The 19,621-nt window shown below is 33.9% G+C and overlaps 2 protein-coding genes and 1 long non-coding RNA gene across 3 annotated transcripts; 2 read left to right on the top strand and 1 right to left on the bottom strand.

The window, feature by feature from the left end:
• Positions 1-711: 711 nt before the first annotated feature.
• LOC119640466 lies at positions 712-5,258 on the bottom strand. Its single transcript, XR_005247672.1, has 3 exons — positions 4,745-5,258; positions 4,431-4,681; positions 712-4,350 (listed from the first exon to the last, which is right to left on the bottom strand). It is a non-coding gene; the product is annotated as an uncharacterized LOC119640466 (long non-coding RNA).
• A 1,331-nt stretch (positions 5,259-6,589) lies between these two features.
• On the top strand, positions 6,590-8,423 carry LOC119640465 (phosrestin-2). The gene is made up of 4 exons (XM_038038535.1): positions 6,590-6,894; positions 6,999-7,806; positions 7,972-8,101; positions 8,189-8,423. The coding sequence occupies exons 1-4, from the start codon at positions 6,786-6,788 to the stop codon at positions 8,228-8,230; spliced, it is 1,089 nt and encodes a 362-aa protein (XP_037894463.1). The 5' UTR covers positions 6,590-6,785; the 3' UTR covers positions 8,231-8,423.
• Positions 8,424-16,400: 7,977 nt separating this feature from the next.
• Positions 16,401-18,511, top strand: LOC119640428 (protein croquemort). The gene is made up of 5 exons (XM_038038465.1): positions 16,401-16,586; positions 16,655-16,957; positions 17,019-17,818; positions 17,918-18,008; positions 18,111-18,511. The coding sequence occupies exons 1-5, from the start codon at positions 16,458-16,460 to the stop codon at positions 18,219-18,221; spliced, it is 1,434 nt and encodes a 477-aa protein (XP_037894393.1). The 5' UTR covers positions 16,401-16,457; the 3' UTR covers positions 18,222-18,511.
• The last annotated feature ends 1,110 nt before the right edge of the window (positions 18,512-19,621 follow it).

Genomic DNA, 19,621 nt, shown 5'->3' on the forward strand with positions numbered 1-19,621 from the left:
TATATACAATCGTTGTTTTAATTCATTTCCTTTTAACAAATAACGGAAACGGATATTAATTTCAAGAGAAAGCATAAGTAAAAGATTTTTATGATTCGAAAAGAGGAAAAAAAGAAATGACCTTAAAAGTTAAGAAATTCGGAGATAAAATCGTTTTTTCAACGAAGGCTAGATAAAAATATTTGTGTACACCTTTCCAAAGGTAGTCATAGAAGTATATGCACTCTGTGCAGTTATGCTTTCCAAATTCAATTGTTATGAGACATTTGCCAATTGTTTTACTTGTTTCCTTATATATATTTATATGTACATATATATACATATATATATTCTTTTTTTTTTCAGTTCTTTTCTACCATTTTTATCCTTTGTCTACTTATACACCGGAAACTTGGCACACAATCGGATACACATTGTAACATACAATTACAGCAAACGTCAGGTTCGAGTAACAACATATTTCCAATGTTTATATAGCAACGCGCACTTATATACACATTCTAAACCCAGTAACATGCAAACCCATATATATATATATACACCTACACCGTGGGCAGGTTTCCCGTACTAAAGCATGGGTACGTATATGTAGAGAAACATTGTCAACTACAACGCCATACACACCCGCTTATATAGTTATTGAGATTTAGTCGATTTACTTGTAGAAATATTTTTATCTATTGCCACTGTTAAGCGCACACGAATGCACATTGATTTGGTTTCCCTTTTTTTCTTCTGCTTATATCCACATTCGCACATATTTACATGTATACAAAACAATTCAGTAACGTTTGTTAACAAAACCAATTTTTAGGTTCTACTAACTAGTAATGACAATACGTTGGCTTCTGCAACAGCAATGTGCTAACCAGAAAAATGCCAATCAATGATGTGGAAAGTGTAGAGTGACAATTTTTTATTTATTATTTTTTTTTTTTTAGATATCGATGTTTTTACTTCTTGTTATACCGATTAGCGAACGATTCGTAGATATGTTTCATTTACTCTTCTTTTTGTAACAACCAGAAAAGTACCTCGGAGCACATATGAAGAGTTTCTGTTTGGTTGGTGAGCATAAGGTAACTCAAGCCGTTCGTAATTTAGCCGTGGTCTGACTATTTGGGCAAAAACCACGCTCACTATAAGCACAGAAGATATTGAAAAGAAACTATAATTTGCAGCCTGTAAGTAGGAGGCACTGATAAAAAAACCCCCTAAAAATATTTTTTGGACCCATATAAAGGAAAAGATAAGCAAATGAACTCGTTCAACAAACTACCATACCCTTTTTTAAAGAAACATTATGTAAAAGATTTCAACGATGGAATACGCTTCTCTCACCAGTTTTTTTTAAGTCCCCGTTTTTTTTCAATTTTTAACTATTTTTCGGAAATTGGTTTTATGCAATAGGATAGCAAAGAAAGGAGAAACATTTACAATTCGAAAGAATCCTGAACAGCAAAATGTTTATTATATCCCTTTTCTTTGCCATTGATGAATGAGGTCTTAAACACCTTGCAATGGCATTTTTCTGTACTATATGTGATTCGTTCTCCGTTCACCATACTGGAGAAAGATGTTTATGTAACTGAAAATTTATTTATATTTACCAATGATATAAAAAATTTTTCAATCAGCATTCGTTCGTAAAAAAAAATTGAAAATAATTTCTGCTAAGAAAAAATGTAATCCGTTTGAAAAATATGGAGAAACTTACACTTACGCTGCACTAAAGAGAAGGAAAACCCCAAACAAATGTTTGGAAATCGCGAGTCTAGCAATTAGTTTCATGAAGACGATGTTTACGTGAAAATGCCATGTGCTTATAAATTTCTTATTATTATTACCATTCTATGCAAAAAACAATAGGCCAATGCTTGCAGCCACAAGGCATGTAATTATCATGCACGAAAGATTATATTATAAGTGTATGCAAATTTGACTAAAGATTACTGCTACAATCACCTTGCTCCAGAATGTCCCTGGTGATCATTTGCTGGCAGCAACAAGGGAAAGTTACGTGTGTTTGAAGATATGGTCAATTTCCTGCCAAATATATCAAAGGAATCGTCAGAGGATTTCAAACTCATCAGCAACGCATTACAATAACGAATTGCACGGACAGTAAACGATGGGTCAGCCAAAGGTATGAATATAAGATGATGTAAATATGAGAATGAAAATTTCACAACAGCATGGACAAAGGATTAAATGCGGACTCTGCGTTCGATTTTATAAACAAGGCGTGCAATAGGCCTGACAGTACATTAAAACCCATCCTAGTTATACAACGCCCAACGGAAAAATACTCCAATAATATACTTAACATACGACATGAGAAGAGAATTTTTAATAGCAAGTCGAAGTCGAGGAGGCAAACACAAATTCAGCTTATACAAGATTCGTAGAGTATTCTTATTTACTACTTATGAACAAAAATGATGTCTGTGAAAAGTATGAATCTTATGGATTTCAAAATGCAAGATTTGTTAGAGACTTTATTTAAGCGGGGAAATTTTTCGTACACCTATATCTACATGTGAGTGACCGTTCAGAACCCTTGCTCTATCATAATAAGTACATGCATTTATTTTGGTCGGCGATTTTTATTGGTAGAAATGATAATGTAACGTGGAGTGTTAATGGGCTTAATGGTTAAATTCGATGATTTTCACCTTTCTCTACATAAAATAAAAGTTTTTCATTTAGCATGATTAAGTTATTCAGCGCATACAGACGCTAATGATGGTGGAAAAGATCCAAAGGGAGGAAAAGCGGCTCCCATACGAATTGACTGAGAATGCCATTTTGGTAAATTATTGCAGCAAGTTACCCTGGGTATACTGTCACAGCTGGAAGGGAAAGTTCTGTCACACCCAGCGTACTCACCAGATATGGTGCCTTTTGAATACCATTTGTTCAGTTCGATGCAGCATGGCGCGGCTTGAGCAAAGCTTCGCAAAGTTGGCGAAGTGCGAAAATGCATCGATGATTGTATCACGGCCAAGCCAATATCGTTCTTTCGACAAAGGGAAAAAGGTGTAGAAAATGATAGAAAATCTTTTGATTGAAATATATTGTCCCACTTTTCCAAGTGAAAAAATAGTGAAAATAATTGCAAGCATTTATCATTTTATAAGAACTGTTGTTTGGGGCGGGAGTTCAAAAAGTTATCCACAAACAGGAGTCTCTAACGGAAGACTAAAAGGAAGGATACGACCCCAAAAGTTGACATAGTATTTTGAGAATTTTTCTACATTTTAGAGAGTTTTCGCCCACTTTCCCTGTGTTTTAGGTTTTTTATAATCGAAAATTTATTAACTGTTGTTGAAATAATTAGGATCATCTTGGGATTGTTGCTCAACCATTTTGAGCGTTATCCCCTTTTTAAACTTGATAGGAACAAAAAATCAAAGGTTGTTGTGTCCTTGATTACCTTATCATCGCGCATGGTAAGATTGGAGAGCTAGAAAAACGGATAAATACATACAGGAGTTGACGCATGGAAGAAAACTCGAATGGAGATATGATTAGAATGATTGATTGCAGACATAAGCAAACGGAGCGACGTGTCGATGGAAGCGTAAGTTAACGTAAATTTCGAAAGGGTGCGTGGATGCCGACCAGGTGAAATCAGAGATGGATGGACTTTTGCACGGATCAAGAGACAACTGAACGACTTAAATCTTACGCAAACCTTGCAAATAGATTTCTGAACTTTGCAAACCTAACCTGCCGTTATATTTGTATCAGATAACAAACTGCAAGCTGAAGCTCTTGTTCGCAATCGTTTCAGCCAGCGTCTCTGTGTGACATAGTTTGTTATTCCTTCTAAGAGTGGATCTGGAAAACATATTAAAATATTACGTTTACATGCTTCTACCTTCAATACATTCTTATTGCCTTCATTAGCTCTCTTAAGAATTAGCAGTGAATCATTGACCTCTTGGTATTGTTGTGGCGATAGCTGTATTGTGCAAGGTCACTTATCGATTACGAAGAGTAACTTTTGCGACTCTGTCGTAATTAGCTACGCTCAGCAACATCAGTGCCAGTAAGATCTAGTTTGTTATCCGTAAAACATCCACAATTCACAGTTTTCGCCGTAGAAGAGTTGCATAACATTTTTCAAACTAATGACGGCTTTTAACAGTACTTTTTCCCCCATCACAAGGCAATATGTAGTCATTACGCGCAATTTGGATTCTTTCATTATTTTGAAAATAACAAAAATATCGTCATCATTCGTATCGTCACGTATTTGTAAACAAATAATCGACATGACAGGAGATTTTGATGTCGTTTGAGAGAAGTCACATTTTGAATACGAAATCTACGCGTATTAATCCGCTACGGCACGATATTTGACATATTGAAATTTGAAAGATTAAGTTAATTTCATATATGATTTTATGTGCTTTTTTACCTACCATACTGGATGCAATTTTCATATCAAGTCACGATTTAATAGAACGTTTATTATTATTAAATAAGCTCCCCGCGCCAATGAAGGCCTTTCGGATAGCAATTCCACATATTCAAAGCTAAAGAAGAGTATGCTGCGTTCACTTCGGTGCGATCATATACACTAAGAGTACACGCGTTGTTACGCAGAGCTGACACTGTATAACGCTGCTATTTTCCTCTCATCACAATTAAGGAAAGAAGGGAAAAGGTTTTGCTGCATCGTGATATAAAAAACTGTTTACAAAAAGGAACAGAATTTTCAGCGACAATAATTTACATATATACTCTCTTCGTATACTCAAGATCTTCACGCATTGCTACGTTGAAATTCTTAGCAAGCTGAATAAATTCTTTTATGTAATCATAAGGATTCTTACACTTTTGATATCATAAGATGACGGCTGTTCGAAGATATCGAACTTTTACAGTTCCACAAGTAATACGTTAGTGTAGGCATCAAAGGACCTATGCAATATGTAGAGGTCAGATTAGTGAGCTGATTAAGTTACATTTTCTCATTCATCTGACTTCTCATTATCGCTTTGAATAGCCAAAATTCAAGGAAGAAATTCTAAGCCTACGTTTCACGTGAAAGTGCAGCAAATCGTGGCCTGCAGATCAAAACCGGTTACCAAAAAAATTTTGTGGTGCGCGTTACGACACTGTAAATCGTATGGTCTGTGAGCCGCTGCTCGCCATTTTAAAGCAAATTCCTTTGTTGGTAGAACTACACGCAAACACGAATATGCTAGTGATAGCAAAGATAACCGAAATCATTACGAAAATCACAGATAATTTTAAAAACTCTTTGCTTTAACAATTTACCAAAGAATATAAATTTCGAATTAGCAAAACTATTTGCAAGATTTATATGAAAATTCAATGAAGTGAATTTAACTTCCCGCTTAAATTCTGCTCCTTAATGTACTTGTCCTTGCTCAACAATATTTTTTTATATAGCAAAAAATTCATTTTTTTATTACATCTTATATGTAAGTTAATTGTGCGTTGCCGCTCGATTTTAGGAAAAACACGATGGTTAAGAAACGTTGAAAAGCTTGCAATGTAGTGCGACTACACAACAGTAATTCTCGTAAGCAAATGTTCTATAACAACCTAACGACGCGCTTATTACAGAAAAATAGGAAATTTCCATTTTTTTATAACCTTTACTATTCGTAATAAGGGTATATAGAGCTTTTGTGTCAGAAGTTCATTTTCAAAGCACGTTATTGAAGGCCGTTGAATACCCATGCGAGCTACTTTTAAAAAAAGATCGGCACTGGAAAAAACTTTCTGTTTAATAAATTTCTCGACGAAAATCTTCGTAGAGTAGTATTTTAGCGCAAAGAAATATTAGAGATTTGTTCAGGGGAAGGTCATTTTTTCAATCTTTTCTCGCGTGAACGCTTTTAAATAAATAAGCCTTTGGATGACGACAAGATGTTATTTTTTGTGTTTTACGGCAAAAAAAAAAAAAAAAACGCAGCTGTTGTTTTAAGCGAAATGGCGTAGAGTAATTAACAGTCTGCTTTGTCCGACTGCAATATTCTAACTTATTTTATAGATCTACCTTAAATGATGAGCATCTAGCTTTCAATCCAAGACAAAAATAATTTCATTTGTTATGTTTGATTTAATATTTTGTTTATTTCTCCTTAGCTAACTTCCTTCTTTGTTAATATTTTTTCCTAAATATCGATTTGTCCATCGTCTGCAGTTAGTTGATTGAAATGTAATGCCTTTTAAATGTCATTAACAATGTTAGCAATAAGTTTTTCTGGCCAATCAAGTAGAAAATAGAAAATAAGCAGAATATTGTTTGTTGTCGTACTCCGGTCGCAGCGAAAGCAATGAAAAAAAAAAAAAAAAAATTAAATAAACAAACAAATTTAATAATAGCAATAAAATAGAAGAAACAGAGAAGAACAAGTCGATATTAGAAAATGCGTGCATGTGGAAGTTTATTGGTTTTAGGGCTTAAGTTTGTTTTGTAGAGAAACCTTAAAAATTATTCCAATACGTTAGGTTAAAATAAATTTTGTCTGGTCTGCTGTCGTTTTGTTAATTAAATAAAATTTCAAACAAACAGGTATATAATGCGCTTGTTTATCGCGTTAGCATTCACAGTCACTTTTGCGACGGCCGTGGAATCAAAAGACTATAAGCAAAAAACACACGAAAATTAAAATTTGTATTTATTATTAACGTAATAGGTTAAAATAGTTTTGTGAGCTTTAATTTTCTTTTAAAGGAAAAATTCATTTCAGTTTAGTGATTTTAATCGCTGATACGTAAAAGAATAGAAAGCAATCAAAATGGTGGTCAATTTTAAAGTTTTTAAAAAGGTGGCCCCAAACAACATGGTCACCCTGTACATGAACAGGCGTGAGTTTGTGGATTCAATAACCCAAGTAGAACCGATTGGTAGGTTTTGCAAAGGATTATATATATGCATATATATATATATATATAAGCGAAAAGCGAAAAGTAGCGAAAGATTTAATTGCATTTCTCTGTTAATTTTACAGATGGTATTGTGGTCTTGGACGATGAGTATGTGCGTCAAAATCGTAAAGTCTTCGTGCAGCTAATCTGCAATTTCCGTTATGGTCGCGAAGATGACGAGGCTATGGGATTACGCTTCCAAAAAGAACTTATATTGGTTTCAAATCAAGTCTACCCAGAGCAAAAGGTTGAAATGCAATTAACTAAAATGCAAGAGCGTTTGCTCAAGAAATTAGGTTCAAACGCTTTTCCATTCGTTATGGAAATGCCACCATCTTCACCGGCTTCGGTGGTTTTACAGCAAAGGGCTCAGGATGAATCGCAACCATGCGGCGTTCAGTATTTTGTTAAGGTATTCGCTGGTGAAAGCGATTGCGATCGTTCTCATCGCCGCAGCACTATTACTCTGGGCATTCGTAAAATTCAATATGCCCCTACCAAGCAAGGTGTTCAACCTTGCACTTTGGTACGCAAAGATTTCCTACTATCCCCTGGGGAATTGGAATTGGAAGTTACTTTGGATAAACAACTCTATTATCACGGAGAAAAGATTGCTATTAATATTTGCGTGCGAAATAATTCTAATAAAATAGTAAAAAAAGTCAAGGCCATGGTACAGCAGGGCATTGATATTGTGCTCTTCCAAAACGGACAATTCCGTAATACAATCGCTCATTCAGAGAGCAGCGAGGGCTGCCCTTTGAATCCTGGTTCCAGCTTGCAAAAGGTTATGTATTTGGTACCGAATTTGGCGGCCAATTGTGATCGTGCTGGTGTTGCTGTAGAGGGTGATATTAAACACAAAGAAACATCTTTGGCTTCGACAACGCTGTAAGTGCATCGTTCTGAAATACGTTTTCATTCAAAGCAACATTTGGAATAAGCATTTCTTTCTCTCTCTCTCTCTCTCTCTCTCTCTCTCTCTCTCTCTCTCTATGTATCTACGTATCTATCTTTCTATCTATCTCTATCTCTATCTCTATCTATCTCATGCAGAATTGCTGGCCAGGATACTCGTGATGCATTTGGAATTATTGTTTCCTATGCTGTTAAAGTTAAATTATTTTTAGGCGCTTTGGGCGGTGAATTATGCGCTGAATTGCCCTTCATTTTAATGCATCCCAAGGTATGTAATTATTAACACACTTGCACATTTTAATGTTAATTATAATCTGCATTTAAATTATTATAAACTCTTTTGTCAATAATTCAGCCCAGCCGCAAGGCTCAACCGGAAATTGAAGTGGAAAATTAAATTTTAATTTACTACGACAAGGGAATGAATTGTGTTGATGGACTTGAATAATTTTAATAAGTTTCTGTAGACTCATGATATGTTGTGTTAACTATAAAGCGCTGTAATCGCTTACATGTCTCTCTCTATTATTGTTATTAATGTATATTCAAGTGTTGTGATTTCTCTCAAAAAACAAAAAAACAAAAAAAAACAAAAAAAAGAAACAAAAACAAAAACAAAATATATAATCAAAGTAAATAAAGAGTATATAATGCTTATGTTACAAATGTGAGAAAAGCAAAAGTTGGAAAAATTGTCTTCAATTAGCCTTGAAGTGGAGAGGGTTTCAAAGGATGGATAACAGCAAAATAAGTTTTTTTAAATGTAAATTATATTATTTGACAGATGTTGTCCGTTTCAGCAAAGCCTTGGCCTCAAACTTATTCGTTACTCTTTAGTATAGTTTTTTATTAAAATTTCCCACAATCCTCAAAATTTAGGTTGCCGCCCTATGAAAGCCTTGGGTCAAGGTATGTTGCTAATTATGTATAGTGATGAATACATGTGTATAGGAGTTTTTACTCAAGTTTCTTGAAATAGTTTAATATAGTTTACAAATTTTGAACTTATAGGCCAAAGGTTGAAGGTGCAGAGGATGAGCTTGTGTCAGCACAAAGCTAAAAGCAACGGCTCTTGTAAAGAAGTTTAGCTCTCTTCCATGCGCTTATTGTTGTCATATTTGATAGCCAAGTTGCCACTCTACTTACATTCTTAACCAATTCTGACAGACTATGAGAAGACTGCTATATACCCCGCAGTCCACGTTGCATACGACCTTTTTTTTTAATGCATATACATGTTATAGGTTCATCCAGTTGTCATTATTATTATTGTTGCTTTTATTATCGTGTCGTGCACTGAAGGATGGTAGTATATTCATCTCAGAAGAAGAGAGAAGGAGTTTCCGTAAAATGAATATATTGTCAATCAACATTAAATTCGGAATCACTTCAAGCATGTCCGTTTGTCCATCTATCTATCTGCTTATATAATATCTGCGGTAAACACTCTCTCGATCGCTATCGACCTCATATCTCGCAGAAATATTTGAAAATACCCTGGGACCACTTCTGTTTCCCAAAATAACGAAATTCGAGGCTTTTCCTGTGACTTATAAATCGCAGCAGACTAAACGATTGACATTTGCATACATATTGCATTGGACGATTCTATAATACTTTCACAGAAATGGAAAAAATCCGTCACGTGAATTATACTTATCCGGCTTTAAATACATAGGAATAACTTATAACTACGTGTAGAACCATAACAAGTCCTGTGACTTTGGTCCTTACACGTTAAAGGTTTTAGTAGTGGTAGGTATGCTAGATTGGGGACCACACGAATACAATTTTCTTACTTGATTTTTGTTATTGTTTTATTTTCAATAAGGTTTTCCCTTTGTAAAACGACTCACTGTTAGGTCGAACATTTAAAAGTTTCGTGTACTATTCCCTGTGGAACTAGAATTACATTATTGATATTAAATGATTAGGTGACTGCAGCCATTTAGAGTCCTTTTCAAAACGAAAGCGAAAACACTATCCGACTGCCAAAGGCTGACAGCGTCGATGCCCCGCTGTAAAATAATTACCTACGATGAGGACTTAAGGACTTTAAGATGGATGCTGCAAGAATTAGATGGAATCGACAACATAATTCGCTTGATTTTGGTAAAGCTACGCTTGGCTTATTTGTTACGCCTTAAAAGCGGATCAAGAAAATACTCGTCCTCAACTGTCTTCAAGGCTGCCAAACAAGTTTGTAGGTTTCAAAATCTCCTTGCTTTGCTGCTTCATCTTCCTGTGCTAGACTATGACAATATTAAACAAAATCGAGGAAGTGAGAGAAAATTATGTATGCTAGCCTCGGGTGAACATGTTTCTTGGTGTTCTTTTTTTTGTTTGTTTATTATTCTATAATCAGCAACTCGAGGTATGTTTGCTACACGTCTAGACATCACACCGATCAGCGATTACAGCAGTTGCACTGCTCACTGTAGGCAGGTTTTGACAAAGGAGTTTCATACGGAAAAAAGAAAACATTGATAAAAAATTAATTAGTTTTCTCGTTGGTTTTAAGATCTCTGTTATTTTTCTTAAATTTTTACCCAAGTGTTTCGTACCACTTTAATGACGTGTTCATTCAATGACTTTCAAATAATCTTCCATATTGTTAAAACCCTAATATCATTTCAACAATTCTAAATATCCAACCTTCATATGAAACTAATATTCTTTGTTTACCTTAACCAAGAGTCCCAATGCGTATCAAATGTTCCAACCTTACATAAATGTAATATATGTATAGTGAAAAACTTTGCAATGCTCTCGATATTAACAGCGGTAATTGTTTATAGTTGACTCCAAGGACCAGCAGCGCAAAATCTCATCCGCTTACCTACTTATGTACGTACACATCAGCACACATTTCATTTGTTATATCAACAGACTTTTATATACACATTTAAACAAGCGTACATCATCACCGAGAGCCAGTAAATTAGTCACTTATAGCGATAATAATATTGTCGGAGAGGGCAAAGACGCGGGGATGAGGGGCTAGAAATGTTGAATAAAAAAACTATAAAGTTGTCTGTTTATATAACAGTAAGCGTTTGTAGTTAGTTGTAATAAATTGTAGCATATTATTTGTATATTTACGTAGTAGAGTGATTATGTATAAAACATATTCACATTGTATATATACATATATACAAGCGCGTAATTATAATAAAGTTAAAACTTATGCTAAAAAAATGGACAATAAACGGTCAGTAAAATAAAATAACTTTTATCAATGATTTTTTTTTTTTTTTTTTAAAGTTTAAATGTCGAATGTGGGCCAAATATACCGGAATGGAAACGGAGCATAAGCAACGAGATCAAAGGAAGAAAAAGGGCCAACAAATCGAAAGAGAAGGAGAAGGTAACATTCATTATTACAATGCATTCATTATTAGTTATATATTATATAAAAGAGAACGGACTGTTTGAGGATAGCGATGAAAATATATAAAATTATTTTTATGCTCTTAACGAATACTCAAACAAGCAGCTGTACGTAAAGGCGAGAAGAAAACAATATCAACCGGAATACATTTATTCAATTTTATTTTACAAACTCTATTTCGCCGGATTTTAAACCTTTGTTGGTCAGAAGAGATAATGGATACGTTACACATACATAGAAATATTCCTACAATTATTCGCAACGTTTTCCATTTAAAATCTGCTATTTCCCAATGTGTTTTGAAATAAATTTTTACAATTGTATACATGTATTATATGCATGCACAATCAAATCTATATACATGTTTGTACTTAAGTTTTACTTTTGAAAAACTTTGTGCACAGCTTCTATTTCTTCATCTATTGTTATCCATAAAATGTATCCTCGAAAAATTTTACCATCACTACACGCCACAATGCAATTTCTCTGTAACTGTAAAAGTAGTAACCAAACCAAACCGGCCAACCAATTCAGAGCTTACATTGTTGTTAAGTATACAACAACAAAAAAATCAAAAAAACAATGAGAAAACGAAAAATGTTGCTCCAGTTTTTGCTATTGTTCGTCGAGTTTTGTGGCTTTTATGGTTTTTTTTTTTTTATTTTTTTATTTATTTATTTTTTTTTTTGTTCTACTGTAGGTTCCTTACGCATGCAAGTATGCTCGTTTGCTTCTCCTCTCGCTATCATTCTTTGCTGCTGCACTCGGTGGAATGTAAATCGCACGTTTTATAATAATTCATAAAGAGAAAAATTGAGCTGTGTTGACGAGAGGTTTTGTCTTCTCGTGTTGTGACTTTTCCAAAGCAATTCCTGCGATGAAAACTAAATGAAATATTTGTTTTTCGTTTTATTTCTTTTGTAATTAAATGCATTCTCTTCAAAAGAAAACTCATTTCTATCCGAATTTGTATTAAAATTAAATAATAACAAGAATAACAGCCGAAATTTTATTAAAAGATAAAATATTTTTATTGTAAGTTTTATTTGGAGGAAACGTTTTATGTATTGGTATCATTTATGCATTTAAGAGGTCGCAACCATCAAAATCATTTTATTTCATTTCATCGCAAGAAAATGTAGATCAAATATCCTTTCATGAAAATTTCCGCATCTTGTGATTTGAAGACATTAAGTTTCTCAACTCATTTGCAATGTTCTGAAAGCCGCTTCTAAGGTCCTATAATTGAGGTCACTTAGTTGGAATATACGTAAACTTCTCTTATGAAATTGCTAACAATTTCCTCACAAGTCCCATGGTGACTTGATTTTACCCGACGATTTTAGTTGATCTTATTTAATTAAGTTATTTGGATGAGAAATAAAAAAGACATATGGAAAATAAGCGACAGGTGCAATACAAATAGAAGGAATCGGAATAAGGAAGAATGGTAAATAAGGAGAATGCTTGATCAGAAAAATAAAATGTAAGAAAATAAGGAAACTAGAGCAACGGGAATCCTTTCTTCAACGCATAGGATTCCAAGGATCAAATTCACAATAAACTTTAAAACATCGAAAATAAATCGAAAACTTTTTTTATTACATTCTCGTCGAATATCTACTACCAGCAGGAGATAGATGGAAACGTTGCTTTGCCATCAGTATTTCTTGTGTATGAAAATCAACCGCCCCATGTTTTTTCACACAAGTTTATGTACTTTAAGTGCGTGCTGGTTTGCTGGCATCCGGGCAAACGTTTACGTATAATTTTTACATGAGGTAGTTTTTTTTTGTAAATATTTAAGATTGCTTTGAATGAAAATATTTTTTACTTCAGAGCCGCCAATAATTTTTACATTTAAAAAGAAAAGCGCGCAGCAAGAAAAGGATTGTCCTCCTCCTATATTCAATTATAACACAAAGGTCAGAGTTGTCGAAAATAATTACTCTTCACTCAAAGCTTAAGCAAGAGAGAAAAAGAAATATTTATTCCAACTGATCAGGCAGGAAATTTAAGCGTTAAATTTGATCAATTATGTGTTTGTTTTTTACGCTTTCTAACTAATCCAGGAAAACACCTTTGAATAATGAATAACTTCCAAAACGTTTCATATAATGTAAAGTGGGGTATAAATCATGACTCATTGGCGATGTTTTGAATTCCCAAAACTGCTCGTTCTTCACATAGCATCACAAAAAGCAGACGACCTTGAAAAAGTTATATAAAAATGTTACTTTAAATATCGTGTTTTAATTACATGTTGCTACCACTTCAAAAAAAAGCATGTGCACCTTATATCGCACGTGAATACTTGGGCAGTTAAAGCGTAATGGCACTTGGGATTTCAAAAGAGAAAAAAGAAACAAGAAAACTGTATTCGGTCGTTTTCAGAATAAAAGTGGAAATTTGTATGGTGTATGTGTTGAGTTCACTGTTTCTGTTATAAAGCCATGTGGGCGTGTTGTAGGCGTGTTCTTTAAAAAGTTTGGATCATTTTCAAATTCATTTGCAAGTCTGCAAGCGATATCTCCAGTTTAGCCAATGGAAGAATGCTTAACGTACTTACGCAGACGCACAGTCGGACAGTTGAATGGACGGACAGGAGCATAAGGAGCATTACGAATTTGAAAATGGCAAAGAATTTACGAAAGTTTCCAAAAAAATTTTTCGATTTTTTAGAGGTGCTACAGCATCGTCTGCAGAATATAAGTTCAAGTTTCTCTAAATACATCTATGAGTAATGAGCAAATACAGGGTTTTTCATCACTTTACCTACGTGTTGACGCCTACAATACTTAAAAGTAAGCGCCAAAAATTTTATCAAATTCAGAGTTAATTTAATAATGTCCATACGTCCTTCTGTCCACTGGCTGACAAATATTTCTTTGACGAAGAAAATGAAGATTTCGGCTTCAAGTGAAAATATTGTGTTTGTTCAAATTGTTTTAACACTTACGCTTACTGTACAACGTAAGCTGCGAACGCCATTGCTTAGTAGTTTTTTGGCTTATTATTCATAAAATTCTATAGTAAATGATCTTATCATGTCTACATACTAATGGATATATTCAGCCAAGCCCTCCAATATTACAGAGTCTCGATTCTCGCCTTTCTTTTTGTTTTTTTTTTTTTTTTTTTTTTTCTGATAGGTATAAAGGTTCGGCCATAGTTCAATCTAATATTCATACCTATTTTGGTATTGGGGTATTTCTATTGCCATGTAATGATATAATTGCAATCATGGCGATTCTTTTTCTCTACATTCTTTTCCTCTAGTTATGGCCCATTTTAATATCAATTATGATGACGGTTTGTAATTTGCTCTAATCTGTCCACTCACTGTCCATTCTGTCGGGATCACACAGTTTCTTTCCTTTGTTTTTATTGGTCTATGTTACCAATGTAGAAGAGTTAGACTAGCTATCAACAGGAGGGGTTTTTTCTCTTCTTCGCTAAAAGTGTTTTATGTAGTTACCTACCTACCAGCAGACGTGCATTAAGTTCATCAAGTAACTTTCATATATGTATAATCATTTCTACATGTGCTTATTTTTTAAAGTAAACCCAAACCCAAAAGCGCAGTAATGAGCAGCAGATCGCCAACAAGATGGTTAACTCTACTTCTATATTATCCAAATGTTAAGAGTACAAATTCTTTGTGCGTAGTCAAGATTGAAAATGGTACAATTTACGATGATAGGAATAACTAATAATTCATCATCGATTCGTCCATTTTGTAACTAATATTTACGGCAAGAAATATGTCTTCACCCATTGTCCGAAATGTTACAAAAGGAAACTGATTCCAGAGATGATATTTCGCAAAACCGCTCTCTTGGACAATTGCTTGATGGATGCAAATCGAATGCGGTTGCTGCAATATTTCCTAGAACGCTAAGAAAGGTACGATCGTATAGTTTGAATACTTAAACGACTCCATCCCTTCAGAAACAGTAACTAGTGGTGGAGTTTTAGAAGGACAAGTTAGTTAAGTTAACAGTCCAAGACTGTTGAAGATGGAATAAAGCCATTTATTCATTCACCTAAAACATTGCACGTTTTTCGTACGTTGAACGACAAATTTCACTGAAATTTCTCACAACAAATCAGTATCTTCCTGCTTACAGAAAAAATTTATGCGATATTTTTGTCTATTATTTCGAGTATATGACGTACTCCAAGTGTTATGTACATCAAATATATTTATATGTATGAGCAAGTTATATAGGTAACAGTTGTTTATATATGTAAGAGCTTTTGTATGCTAAATAACCCAGACTATTATGTACACATACTTTCTTTGTGCGTATTACTTAAAACTCTCCACTGTAGTATTAGAAAACCATCCACGATATCTCAACTGAGCGTAATATAAATCCGCAGTTTGCTTTTCAGTAGGTCGCACATGTATTCTGATTCTGTATAACGCAAGATGAGGAGAATGCATTAATGCCGTCGTTCCATTGCTATGCATGGAAGAATTTACAAAGTGGGCATATTTACCCTTAACGGAGGTGAGATTATGACTTGGTTTACTCTATCTCTTGTTTTTGTATTTACCCGCTTGGCTATTAATGAGACTCGCAAAGTGTGTATACACGGTCCTAAACAAATGTCCTAAGCTCAAAGCTGAAGCTTAATTAGTATGGTTTCGCTTCATTCGCAGAAAGCAAATTTGAATATGATCTGAGACCATACAAATAATAAAAATAATTAAAAGAAAAAGAAATTTTTAATTGTATTATCTTATAAAATTAGAGAACAAATATATATATATTATTTTAACTTTTCCCAAATCTATAAACATTCATCGTTTTATTCTACTAACAAATTTTATCTGTAAATTTATTTACACAGCTGACCGTTGACAGGCAGAGCGCGTAATAAAATACCAACAGAGAAATGAAAAGTTTCGCTTTAGTTCTTGTGCGTTTACAAGTTTATGGGTGTAACTGTTGTAAAAATTCTCCTTTATACGCGATACATTGTACATCAAAGTCTTCAACTTTGCAATCAAATAATTAGAAAACACCTGAGGAGTTTTTAAACTTAATCATACTTATCAGTAATAAATACGTAAGCTACAGTTAATTGAATGTTTGATAACAACTTGAAAACGGTTGATAAAATTTCTTCGCATTTAAAGCAACGATGTTTTAGGGAATGTTTTTATTTATTAATAAAAAATTGAAAATCTTAACATTTGCGTTAGAAGCATTGAGCGACGAACATGTGCTGTCGTTGTTGTGGAGTATTGCAGAAGAAAATCTGGCTGTTCGGTAGTGCTACACTTTTTCTTATATTAGGAATTGTGTTGACAGTATGGGGTCCAAGCTTTGCGGACAATTTCATTGATAATGTGAGTGATTGCATGTTTATCACTTTTACCTCATTATTTCGGGGATTGGTGAAAATCTTTACTTACAGATGATAGTCTTGAAAGAAGGTAGTACGACTTTTGAGAAGTGGTCGAACATACCTGTACCGGTTTATATGCAGATATACATGTTTAATTGGACGAATGGTAAAGAAGTGCAAGAAATTGGCTTAAAGCCAAATTTTGAACGTGTCGGTCCTTATGTCTTTCGCGAAACGAATATTAAAACAAATATAACTTGGCATGAGAACAAAACCATTTCTTTTAAGCCTCAGCGTACCTGGCATTTTGAGCCGAAAATGTCTTCAGGAAGTTTAGACGATCTGCTAACCGCGCCCCACATACCGTCCCTAGTAGGTTGTGTCTGTTAGCAAAGTTTCAATTTGATACAAAATTATTTGCTGTTTTTTGTAGGCCGCTTCAAGCTTTATGCGTAAGAAAAGCAGTTTTATGAAAAAAATTTTCAATAGCATTTTAAATAAAAATGGCGGTGCATTATATCAAACGCACACAGTTAACGAATGGTTGTTTGAAGGATTCTATGACGAATTTTTAGCTTTTGCTAAAAAGCAAAATAATTCCCTTATACCGCCTATACCGTCAGATCATTTCGCTTTCCTTCTTAATCGAAATGGTTCGTCAGACTACGAAGGTACTTTCACCATACACACTGGCCAAGGTAATCTACAGGAATTGGGCGAGATAAAATTATGGAACGGTCAGAGTCATACTGGATATTTTCCGGGTGAATGTGGCCGAATTAATGGCAGTACCGGCGAACTATTTACACCTAAACGAAATCTCAATGAATATGTATCTGTTTTCAGTAGAGATACCTGTCGTATAATAAACTTGATGCCTATCGGTACAGATACGTTTAGAGGCATCGAAGCTGTGCATTATGAAACACAAGCGGAGACATTTGATAACGGCGTCTTGAACCCTAACATGAAATGTTATTGTCAAGACCCAGACAATTGCCATAAAACAGGCGCCACTGATATATCAACATGTGCTGCAGGTGTACCGATGTATGTATCACATGTCGAATTCAGGGATGCCGACCCTAGTTACGCTAACAGCACTACCGGCCATAAGCCAATTGATGAGAGTGATCGATTTTTCATCATTATGGAACCGCGTCTAGGCATACCATTAAAAATGAATGTTGCAATACAAGTAAGCTTACACGTACAACCCGATAAAGATATAACGTAAGTTATCTATATATATATATATATATATATATATGACAAAACACTGAACAATGTGATCACTTTTAAATATTTTCTAAATATTTTTTGATTATACAGAATTCTAAAAAATATTAATGAATTTTATGCGCCATTGTTTGTGGGTAAAACCTCAGGGGAAGTTGATGCAAAATTAGCCACAAAAATTAAGGTAAGAATGACAGACATTAATGTAAGAAACAATTTTTTAATTAATTTGCCTTTTCGTATTGTTCAATTTATTTATTAATTTTTGTTCTTTTAATCTTTCAAGCTGTTTTTGAATGCTCCGCCGATAGCTTTTTACTCTGGCATTGCTTCATTAGTTCTAAGTATAATTTTGTTATTCATAGGTATTTATTTATCATTAACTAAAAGATGGTGATTTTCATAGCAAATAGTGTTACATTAAAGACTTGTTTTTAAGTTACAGTTATTTATAAAACGTATGCTGTTTAAGGAAAGCAAATCATTAGAAGTAAAACTTCTGTCTCACAATAGGTTAATTCTCTATGTAATGATTTGTCATTTTGATTTATATAGGAATGCTTTATGAAATTTACAGCGAGAAAAGGAGAGAGAACATGACAAGTTAAAATCCGAAAATTAATTATCAGAAAGGAAAGAAAAAGGAGTAACTCTACGCAGTTTCTCTTGAAATTATTTATTTATTAAAAAAGTTCAATAGTAAGGCAAATTTTCTACACTGGAACCTCTTCTTGAAAGTGGTACAGCAAGCCTTGGAGGTAAGCTGACCAAGTTGAGCTTAGTGGAGAATGCCATGCTTATGCATACCCTATATAGTTTACGGCATCCGTTAATGTGATAAAATGTATATAAGTAATTACAATAATAAATCATATTTAATTATAATCTTCTGTCGTAGATTATAAATTAAGTAAAAAACCAAATTGCGTTCTGATGCTGAAAATTTGCTACCGCAGTGTTGTAATATTCTTGATGATGGATAATAATAATTCGTTAAATACAAAATTAGTGAATAAATTTGCAATTCAAAATGTTGGAAATATTAACCGGGCCTCCACGGGTACGAGATCAAAGAAATCATGAAAATTTATGAAATATTTATTCCTAAGGCACATATATAAGATCGCAGCAAGATGCTTACTTTTAACATTATTATTACTTATTTTTAAAGATTCTATTCTCTGGAAGCTTTCTATATCTAGCTAATTATATTTGGAACGCTTGTAGGAAAGAGGTACGTGAATGCTTTTATTAAATGACTTCATATGCTTCTTTTTTTTTAATCCTGAACGAAACCTAAATTTCTCAGAAAAAGTTTATTCTTAAAAATCTCAACTATGTTAAATGCGTCAATACAAAAATGTGAAAACCTTTCTTCTTAACGAGATGGCGTTCTTTGCGGCAGCTTGCCGTGAGTGTGAGGCTATTAATTAAATCGCAATTGATACATTGCGACTTTTAAACGCCTTCCCGCTCCCAAAGTGGCGCACGTTGGTCTCCATCTTCCCCCAAGTAAGGACAGCATACTTCAATTATATGAAATAGATACGACTAATAAAGTTAGTAAAGAAACTGCTTATGAAGAAAACACATGTTTACTTAATAAGTATTACACCTAATATATACGCCTCGTTTCTCGCACTAACGTCTACATTACTTTTCATTAGAATCGCTTCGAAGAAAAAAAGCTTCAAATTTAAGCTAATTTACTTTTATTGTAGATAGACCCAAATTTTTGGAATTCATAAAAGTTAAAGATTATATCTTATGCATTGATTTCACGACCTTAGCTTTAAG

The sequence above is a fragment of the Glossina fuscipes genome, unplaced genomic scaffold (genome assembly GCF_014805625.2).
Source record: "Glossina fuscipes isolate IAEA_lab_2018 unplaced genomic scaffold, Yale_Gfus_2 121, whole genome shotgun sequence".
Classification (NCBI taxonomy): domain Eukaryota; kingdom Metazoa; phylum Arthropoda; class Insecta; order Diptera; family Glossinidae; genus Glossina; species Glossina fuscipes.